The following is an 11,200-nucleotide window of genomic DNA, read 5'->3' on the forward strand; positions in this document are numbered from 1 at the left end:
TATTTTTAAAGTTTACAATGAAAATTTAAAAAATGGTGTTGATAAATTTCGTATTTAGTTATTAGATATTATCCCATTGGTGCTATAACCCTGTACTATTTAGATGTTGCAATGTTAAAGGAGATTAACAGTCATCAAGTATTATTTATAAAAAGGTATAGATAGTAATGAAAAAATATATATTATTTTAGCCTTTTACTACAAAATTATAAGTAGTCTATTTCTCTGACATGCTTATCATTCTTTGATAGCATATCATCACAATTAATAGTATGACTTGGAAAATTAGTCATACTTTGCTTAATAAGTCATCAATATATGTTTTGATAACTTCTTTCTCTCTTGTATCTTGCTTGTAAAATGGAGACAATACAAAATTTTGTAGAGATTATTCTTTAACAGTACTACAGCTTGTTATTCTTCTTGTGAAAAAATCCTCTCAACACATATTGAATGAACCTGTAAAACTGATTTCTAATCTGGTAGAATTTGGTACAAGTCCTGGGTTAAATTTTTCACATTTCTTAGACTCATTTCTGGCAGGATACATGAATTAATATAATTTTTTATCTCATAGATAATTTTTGTTGGACAAATACAATGTCATTTTGATATTTCTCTTTTTGATATTTGCCTCAGATGTTGAACTTTTGAAACATTTACTTGTTGATGGAAATAGCTTTTCATCCACACAATTTCTTAATGGCATCTTTCATCTGAGCATTTCTCAAGGTGTAGATTAAAGGGTTTAGCAAAGGAGTTATCATGGTGTAGAACACAGCAACTGCTTTATCAATAGATAAAGTAGCTGAAGGTCTCATGTACACAAAAATACAGGGCACAAAAAACAACACAACCACTATTATGTGGGAGATGCAGGTTGAGAGGGCTTTGCGCCTCCCCTCTGCACTGTGGTTTTTTAACGAACGTAGGATGACCACATAGGAGATCAATAGAAGGAGAAAGTTTAACAGACAAATGAAACCACTATTAGCAGCAACAAAGAGTCCCAGAATGTGGGTATCAGTGCAGGCCAGATTGAGCAAAGGGTTCAGATCACACATAAAGTGATCTATGACATTAGGGCCACAGAAAGGCAACCCAAAGATGAACAGGATCTGTATGGTTGCATGAAGAAAACCTCCCACCCATACCACTCCTACCAGCAGGCCACATACCCTTCTGTTCATGATGGTTGTGTAGTGTAAGGGTTTGCAGATGGCCACATAGCGGTCATAGGCCATCACAGTAAGCAGGATGCCCTCAGCACCACCGAAAAAATGCTCTCCAAAGACTTGGGTCATACATCCATTGAAGAGGATAGTCTTCTTTTCACGTAGTGAGTCTACGATCAGTTTAGGAGTATTGACAGAAGAATAACAGGCATCAATGAAAGATAGATAAGCTAAAAAAAAGTACATAGGTGATCCCAATGATGGACTGGCAGTGATAGTGACCACAATGAGTACATTGCCTACCATGGAGATGACATAGATGACAACAAATACAGCAAATACAATTTTCTGCATGCTTGGGTTTCTGGTGAGTCCCAGGAGAACAAACTCTGTCACGTTATTCCTAATTTCCATGTAGTTCATGTGTTATTCAGTTATATCATCTGAAAAATATTATGGTATATTTGGTCATAAAACCAAATAGCAAATGATTCAATTATGTTGAGGTATGAGACTTTTTTTAAAGGACTTTTTTCTTTTCTTTTCTTCCTTTCTTTCTTCCTTCCTTCCTTCCTTCCTTCCTTTCTTTCTTTCTTTTTAAAGAGGAAAGTAAGTGTTCTCCGATCTTGAAGATTATTTAAATTATCTTCTACATCTTCTGTCAGTTCAGGAAGTCACTTGTGCCTGCTCCATCATTTGGCACTGCTAGGAGTATAATTTGAAATAGCTGATTGGATATATAAAATCAATTAAAATTGCAAAAGGAGACTGAAGATGCATATAAGGTCCATACTGCTATGGAGTTTTCTCTTTATCATTTTTTAAAAAAATAATATTTTATTAGTTCTTTAAGAAAATTTTAGTGTATTTGTATCATATTTGCACCCCCAACTCTTTCCAGCTCCCCTTTCCTCTGTAAATATAACTTTGTTTCCTTTGAAAACAACTTTCAATACTCTTTGTTCTGTAAAAGGTAAATAGGGCCGGATTATTAACAATAGGAACAGATGGATGACAATACACCTGGAATGTTGGAATAGTCTCTTTTCTCTTGGATGAAGTGACATGGAGCTCTGGTGGGTAGGGTATTTAAAACATTTGACATAAGGGTAAGTTGGCATGGGTGATAACAATGTGAAGCAGTTCATAACATTTATTGTCTAAATTCAACTAACCTAATAATTATTAAAATATATAGATTTCAGTGAATAGTTTCTCTGTGCAAGGCACTGTAGTAAAGGTTTTGCACTGATGGTTTTATTCATCACTTATAACATTCCACATGGTTGATTGCATTTCATCTGGCTTTCAGATGATGCAGTGATTTCAGATACTAATTACAACACCAACACAATAACCATCAAAATCTATGAATTTTAAAAATGAAATGATATAACAAAAGTAATCTGAATTCAATTCAGTGTTTTAAAAACTTCACAAACATTTGCTATTGAAATAAAATAGATACTAATGTAATATTTATATTTAATTTTACATAATAGGGAATAAATACATAAAGCAACTATCATGCCTGAAAACAAAGAACTAATAAATGTCATAGTCCAATTAGATCAAATTATACTTGTTAACCATTTTTTCTTTTAATTTCTAAACTTAGATTCTGCATCATTATAATAACCAGATAATCCTGAGCAAATAATCTCCTTTTAGCATAACCAGGATAGCTGTAAACATTTATTACTCTATTCAGGACAAAGCTTCATGAAGAAATTTTATCATTGTGTGTATACATGCACATGAATGCTAGTGATGACATCTTTGAATTTCCAAACATTTGTAAAGCATAGGCTCTTTTATATTGGTCTCTCTGAAGTCCTATTTCTTCCCTCCTCAAAATCCCCTCCAAACTTTTGTCTCCTGATTCTATGGTGAAATGTTTAATATTTTTTTATACCTGTACTCAAGAATATTGGACTTAGAATTGTAAATATATTTGTTGTAGTCTTGATTTCTCCTAAGTAATATTCTTTGACATCTTTCAACCTGCTTTTTACAAAGTAAAAATAACAACACAACTTTAAAAATTATTAGATGAATTAATAGAATATATATGAAAATGCATACCACAGTGCTGTTGACACATGGGATTTTTGTTTATTTTTATAACTCTACATTCCTAAAAGATGGGAAGAATCAATGATTGGAGCTAAAGAGTCAACCATGTAGTAGATTCAGGAAGAATTATCTTCAAATTTATTTTCACAAAAGGCACAGAAATTCATCACTAGTAGCCAATCCCAGGAAGGGTTGTCTGTGTTTGTTCCTAAAACATATATTTACTATGTTTAATATTCACACATAGTTTTTTTGTGCATAGGAAATATATTTAAATGATTTATTTCTTCCCATGATTAGTCTTGCTTGATAGGGAAGTATTTCATGGCAAAATCATGCCAGAAAGCTACACTGTACAGATTATTTCATCTTTCTAAACCTCCAAATTTTATTTGCTAAACTAGGTTAACCATGTTTACCAACTATCTTTTGAAGAACTGTATTTAAAGTGTTGAAACATAATGTTTACTGTATTGAAAGTAGAAATGTTTAATAAGATCAGCACAATTGAAACACTTACCTTAGTCATTTTAGTAGTTAGAGGGTGATCCTAATTCTGCTTATGGGCACTGGGAACAAACATCTGAAATCAAACTCCTTTTGTTATTTGTAAGTCTCATTATTAGAGATGTGATATGGTGGAGAATGAATCAATAGTAAATAAACAGTTATTAAGAAATTATCCCCATTGAATATGTTAATTTTTGTATATCAGTTATAAAGAGTAAATCTGTGTAATACATCAAAAAATAAAATATTCTGAAAAGTAAACTTTACTCCATCTAGCTAAGTCTTTAAAACATTTTTATAAAAGTCTGGATCTTGAATCAGAATGGATTTACTTATAACACATAAAGGACTGATTGTTGTATGTGGTTCTGGTCCTATTAAGCAGGAAATGAAAGTCTGCAGGAAGCTTACAGTTTTATATGAGCCACCTAACCCATGATAAATCTTCTTAAATGGCAACAACACATTTCCACTTTACACTTCACAGATAGAGACAGAGGTTCCAGAAAGGTTCAGGGACATTGTTATTTCCCTCTCAGGAATTAATTATCTCCTTTGATGGAAAAATTTATAATTGTTTTTCTAAAATTATGTATTCTGGAGAGACATGTTCAGGAGAAACCTATTCTTGAATGGGGAGTTTATATTCCCTACACTTAGAACCTACATCCAATGAACCCACCTTATTAAGACAGTTGATGCCATATGAATAACAAAGGGCCATAAATATAATGTGTGGATTTGTGATATATTTTTTTCTGTTGTTTTCTTTTCAATGTTATGTATTTTCTGAAAACTCACTAGTGCCTAGAAAAGTGAGGACATAAATGTTTTTTGATGGACACTGAATAACCATGCCTTAAAATCTGCCAACTTTTCCCTCATCTCCAACAGTATATTCTGCATATTAACCCTCAGTTAGATACATAGTTGGTAGAGATATTTTCCTACTGTGGGTTGCCCCTTTACTCAAGTGATGGCCTCCTTTGCTGTAAAGAAGCTTTTAAGTTACATGTGGTCCCATCTATTAATTGTTGGTATTCATGCCTGTGTTACTGGGATCATGTCAGAATCTCTTTTCTTGTGCCTGTAAGTTCAAACTTATTCCCTATTTTATCCTCTACAAAAGTTATGATATTAGGTCTTACGTAACAGTTCTTGATCCATTTGGAGTTGAGTTTTGTTCAGTGTGAGAGATAAAGATCTAATTTTATCCTTGTATATGTAGCTATCCAGTTTGACCAGCACCATTTATTCAAGATTCTATCTTCTTTACAGCATATGTTATTGGTATCTTTGTAAAAAATCAGATGGCTGTAGGAGTGTAGGTTCATATACAGGTCCTTAATTCCATTTCATTGATCAATGAGCCAGTTTGTATGCCAGTACCATGCTGTTTTTATTATTACAGTTCTGTAATATAACTTAAAATCTGAGATGGTTATACCTCTAGCAATTTTTCTGTTGTTCAGGTTTATTTGGGCTTTCTTGAGTCATTGTATTTCTTTAATTTAAGTTTGTATTTTTAAAATCTGTGAAGAACTGTGTTGAAATTTTTAAATTTTTCTATTTTTTATGGAATATAGGTTTTTCTTTATATATATATTTATTTATTATTATTTCTTATTTTACATATCGATCCCAATTCCCTCTCCCTCCCATCCTTCCATGCCCCTGATGCCCTCTCCCATCCCACTCCACTGGGAGGGTATGGCCTTACAGGAGGGATCATCAAAATCTGTCAAGTGATTTGGAGTAGGGTCTAGGCCAGCCTTCTTGCCTCGAGGTTAAGGGAGTATCCCCTCCATGGGGACTGTGCTACCAAAGTTATTTTGGGCAGACAACCACAACTAAACACTGAGCAGAACTCCTGGAATCCAGTTGTGGAGAGGTAGGAATGATGAGCAAAGAGGTCAAGACTACCAGTCTATAGAAACCAACAGAGAGAGCTGATCAGAACATTGATGCAAAAATACTCAATAAAATACTGGCAACCCGAATCCAATAATACATCGCCATGACCAAGTAGGCTTCATCACTGGCTTGCAGGGATGGTTTAACCTAGGAAAATTATCAATGGGATCTACTACATAAACAAACTGAAAAAGAAAAACCACATTATCATTTCTCTAGATATGAAATAGCCTTCGACAAAATTCAACACCCTTTCATGATAAAGGTCTTGGAGAGATCAGGGATAACAGGAACATACCTAAACATAATAAGAGCAATATACAGCTAACCAACTGCCAACATCAAACTGAATGGACAGAAGCTTAAGCCAATTCCTCTAAAATCAGAAACAAGACAAGGCTACCCTCTCTCTCCACATCTCTTCAATATCGTACTTGAAGTTCTAGCTAAAGCTATAAGACAACAAAAGGAGATCAAGGGGATCCAAATTGGAAAGGAAGAACTCAAACTGTCTCTATTTGCAGATGATATGATAGTTTACATAAGCGACCCAATAAACTCTACCAGGGAACTCCTAAAGCTTATAAACACCTTCAGCAAACTAGCAGGATACAAGATAAACTAAAAAAAAATCAGTAGCCTTAGTTTATTCAGATGACAAAGAGGCTGAGAAAGAAATCAGAGAAACATAACCCTTTACAATAGCTACAAACAACATAAAGTGTCTTGGGGTAATGCTTTCCATACAAGTGAAAGACCTATATAATAAGAACTTTGTGGCTTTAAAGAAAGAAATTAAAGAAGATACCAGAAAATGGAAAGATCTCCCATGCTCTTGGATAGGTAGGATAAACATAGTAAAAATGGCAATCTTGTCAAAAGCAATCTACAGATTCAATGCAATCCCCATCAAAATCACAGCACAATTCTTCACTGACCTTGAAAGGATAATAATCAACTTTATGTGGAAAAGCAAATGACCCAGGATAGCCAAAACAACGCTGTACAATAAAAGAACTTCAGGAGGCATCACCATCCCTGACTTTAAGCTCTACTATAGAGCTATAGTTCTGAAAACAGCCTGGTATTGACACAAAAATAGACAGGTAGACCAATGGAATCGAATAAAAAATTCTGATATTAACCCACACAGCGATGAACATCTGATTTTCAACAAAACAGCTAAAAAAATACAATGGGGGTGGGGGAGAAAAGCATCTTCAACAAATAGTGCTGGCACAAATGGATGATGGTGTGCAGATAGACCCATGTCTATCGCCATGCACAAAACTCAAGTCCAAATGGATCAAAAACCTCAACATAAATCCAGCCACATTGAACCACTTAGAAGAGAAAGTAGGAGGTACCCTTGAACAAATTGGTATAGGAGACTGCTTCCTGAATATAACTCCAGTAGCACAGATACTGAGATCAACAATTAATAAATGGGACCTCTTCAAACTTAGAAGCTTCTGTAAGGCAAAGGACACAGTGCACAAGACCAAACGGCAGCCCACAGACTGGGAAAAGATTTTCACCAATCCTACATCTGAAAAAGGGCTGATCTCCAATATATACAAAGAACTCAAAAAACTAGCCAGCAAAACACCAAATAACCCTATTAAAAATGGGGTACAGAATTGAAGAATGAATTGAAGAAAGAATTCTCAATAGAAGAAATCAAAAAAGGCTGAAATACACTTAACAAAGTGCTCAACATCCTTAGCTACCAGGGAAATGCAAATCAAAACAACTTTAAGATACCATCTTACTCCTGCCAGAATGGCTAAAATTAGAAACACCCATGACAACTCATTCTGGAGAGGATGTGGAGAAAGGGGAACACTCCTCCATTGCTGGTGGGAGTGTAAACTCATACAGCCATTTTGGAGATCAGTATGGTTGTTCCTCAGGAATATGGGAATTAGTTTACCACAGGACCTGGCAATCCCCCTCTTAGGCATATACCCAAATGATCCAAACCCATGCAACAAAGACATCTTCTCAAGCATTCATAGCAGCAAGAACCTGAAGTCAACCTAGATGCCCATCAACTGAAGAATGGATAAAGAAGATGTGGCACATCTACACAATTGAATACTTTTCTGCAGAAAAAAATAATGGGATCTTGAAATTCACAGGCAAGTGAATTTGAAGAAACTATCCTGAATGACATAACCCAGTCACAAAAAGAGGAACATGGTATGTACTCACTCATATACGGATTTTAGACCTTGAGCAAAGGATCACCAGCCTATAATTCACACCACCAGAGGAACTAGGATATAATGTGTATTTTAAGAGATCATATAAGGTACCTCACAAAACAGGGAAGGGACAAGTCCCCCAGAACACATGGGAAGTAGCGGGGTAGAGAATGGAGAGAGATGTAGGAGAAAGAGGAAAGCATGTGTTACTAGGAAGATTGAGTCAGGGTAAGAATAGAAGATAAAAGAGAGAGAGAGAGAGAGACCATAAAAGAGGGAGCCATTATTGATTTGAAGAGAAAACTGAATCTAAAGAAAGGTCTGGAGTCCTACAAGACTGACTCCAACTAACAACTTGAGTAACCATGGAAAGGCTACTATAAATTCCCTTCCTGGATAGTTATATTAACAACTAACTTATCCACTATCATGAGCCCTCATCTGATACCTGTTGGAAACAGAAGCAAACACCCATAACTAATCACTGAGTCGAACTAGAATCCAGATGCAGAGAATGAGGGCAATATAGGTTGCAGAAACACATAGAGACAGCATTCCTTCACAAGGAGGAGCTAATGCCCCCCCCCCCCAGACTGATAACTGGGAATCCAGCATGGAACTGAGTCAGACTCCCTGAATATGGGTCTCATCTAGAAGGTCTGATTAGTCTAAGGGACCTCAGACAGTGGAATCAGGATGTATTCCTGGTGCACAAAAGGACCTTGCCTATACATCCCCCATGAAGGGACACTCCCTTAATCTAGAGATAGGAGAGAAGTCGTAGTCCCTATTTCAAATGACTTGACAGATTTACATAACCAACCTGGATGGCATAGCCCTACATGTGGAATGTTGGTAGGGGGATGGGAGGGGAGGGTGGTCAGAGTGCATGTGAGGGGGGAGAGAGGGTAAGAGGGAGGGAGGGAGAGGGAACTGGGACTGACATGTAAATTAAAAAAATAAAGTTATACCAGGTGATCCTACATTCGAAACAACTGGACAAAGCAGCCTTACAGACTACAGCCAGGATTTCTGAATCTTCTTCAAATCCCCCATGACAGCTCCCTTACCAGCAGGAAGTAGTTTGGAAAGAACAATGGCCAAATTTCCAAATATTGTCTATAAATGTTTGTTTTCATTTAAATGGACTTGGTTATATACAATAAAAATATGATTATGAGGTAATAGAAAAAATTATATATATATATATATATATATAATATATATATCCAAAACAACAACAACAACAACACAACCAAAACCAAATGTCTTGAAAGCTACAAGGAAACAAAACAAAACAAGCAGGTCAAATATACAGGATAACACACTAGCAAAAATAACTGAATTCTCAATAAAATCTTTGAAAGGTACAAAAGACTAGACCAATATACGTCCTAAAAGTTTAAGATAATCAGACCTGAACAATATACTCAACAAAACTATCTTAAATAATTGATGAAGAAAGAAAAGTTTTCCATGTCATAAACATGCAGAATATTTCCAGGTGATGGTGGTGTACTCCTTTAATCCCAACATTTGGGATACAGAGGCATGTGGACCTCTGTGAGTTTTAGGCCAACCTGGTCTACAAAGTGAATTCAAGAATGGCCAGAGTTATTACACAGAGAAACCCTGTCTTGAAATATTCCCCCCACTCCCCAAAACAGATAGAAAACCCATAAGCAAACAAACAAACAACAAACAAAACACATACAGAATGTTGTATTTATTGTACACAATACAATACAATTTATTGTATACAAATCCAGTATCAATCCACAAATATAGCCCTTTAGAAGGTATTAGAAGGGAAACTCCCACCAAAGGTAGTTAACTACCCCTATGAAAACAGGGTCAACAGATAATCTCACACTAGCAAAACCCAAAGGAACACACACACACACACACACACACACACACACACACACACACTCTACAATCCCTACCACCAACAAAAACAAAATAACAAGAATTAACAGTCACTGGTTGTTAATATCTTTCAATATCAATACACTCAATCCAACAATAAAAAGAAACAGGCTAACAGAATGGATACAAAACCAAGAGCCATCCTTCTGTTGCATAAGAAAAACCTACCTTAACATCAAAGATAGGCATTACCTCAGAGTAAAAAGATGCAAAATAAAACAGCTAGCACAGCTGTTTTAATATCTAGTAAAATAGACTTACAAGCTAAAATTGATTACAAGATATGGAGTGGGACATTTTATATTATTAAAGGAAAAAATGCTACAGGATGATGTCTAAATTTTGAATATTTATGCCCCAAATGTAGAGACAACCTCATTTATAAAAGAACATTGTCAAAGGTTAACTCACATAATGAACCCCACTCATTAATAGTGGGAGACATCAATACCCACTATCACCAATGGACAGGTTGTCCAGGCAGAACCTAGAATGGGAAACAATGGAACTATCAGACATTATGACTCACATGGACCTAATAGTTATCTATAGAAAATTTCACCCAAATACAAAAGAATACACCTTTTTCTCAGCACCTCATGGAACCTTCTCCAAAACTGACCATAGGTCCTACCATAAAGCAAGTCTCAACAGATACATGAGAATTGAAACTATGCCTTGCATTTTATTAGACCACCACAAATTAAATCTAAATATCAATAGAAAGCCTATAAACTCATTGAAACTGAACTCTCTGTTGAAGTACTAATGGGTTAAGGAAGAAAAAAATAAATTATGGTCGTTCTATAATTCAATGAGAATGGACAATACATCCAAAGAGGACACAATGAAAGTGAAAGTCATGATAACAGGAAAGTTCATAACACTAAGTTCTTGCATGAAGAAATCAGAGAATTCTTTTACTAGACACTTAACAGAACTCCTGAAATCTCTATGACAAAAAGAATCACACCCAAGAGGAGTAGATGGCAGGAAATAATCAAACTAAGAGCTGAAATCAATACAATAGAAGCAAAGAGAAAAATACAAAGAATCAATGAAACAAAGAATCTGTTCATTGAGAAAATCAACAAGATAGACAAACCCATATCTGAACTCACTAAAAGGCAGAGAGAATATCCAAATTAACAACAATAACAAAAGAAACAAAACAAGGGATATAACAATAGACTCTGAGGAAATTCAGAGAACTCTTAGGTCATACTTCAAAAACTGGTACTCCACAAAATCGGAAAATCACAAAGAAATGGACAAATTTCTTGATAGAAACACTTACCAAAGTTAAATCAACCTCTGATAAAGAATTTAAATAGATTAATAACCACCAAAGAAATAGAAACATTTCCAAACAAAGCCCAGGAAGAGTTA

At 35.2% G+C, this 11,200-nt stretch overlaps 1 protein-coding gene across 1 annotated transcript; it reads right to left on the minus strand.

Moving 5' to 3' along the window:
- Positions 1-683: 683 nt before the first annotated feature.
- Positions 684-5,880, minus strand: LOC127222276 (olfactory receptor 4C46). The gene is made up of 2 exons (XM_051184284.1): positions 5,854-5,880; positions 684-1,598 (listed from the first exon to the last, which is right to left on the minus strand). The coding sequence occupies exons 1-2, from the start codon at positions 5,878-5,880 to the stop codon at positions 684-686; spliced, it is 942 nt and encodes a 313-aa protein (XP_051040241.1).
- Positions 5,881-11,200: the final 5,320 nt, after the last annotated feature.

This window comes from Phodopus roborovskii, unplaced genomic scaffold (genome assembly GCF_943737965.1).
Source record: "Phodopus roborovskii unplaced genomic scaffold, PHOROB, whole genome shotgun sequence".
Classification (NCBI taxonomy): domain Eukaryota; kingdom Metazoa; phylum Chordata; class Mammalia; order Rodentia; family Cricetidae; genus Phodopus; species Phodopus roborovskii.

Excerpts from the sequence above, each read along its gene's own strand:
- LOC127222276 (XM_051184284.1), bottom strand. The coding sequence starts at position 5,880 with ATGTGGTTTTTCTTTTTCAGTTTGTTT. Across the intron at positions 1,599-5,853 it reads TTTTCTTTTTCAGTTTGTTT|ATGAACTACATGGAAATTAG; the intron begins ATGTAGTAGATC and ends ACTGAATAACAC.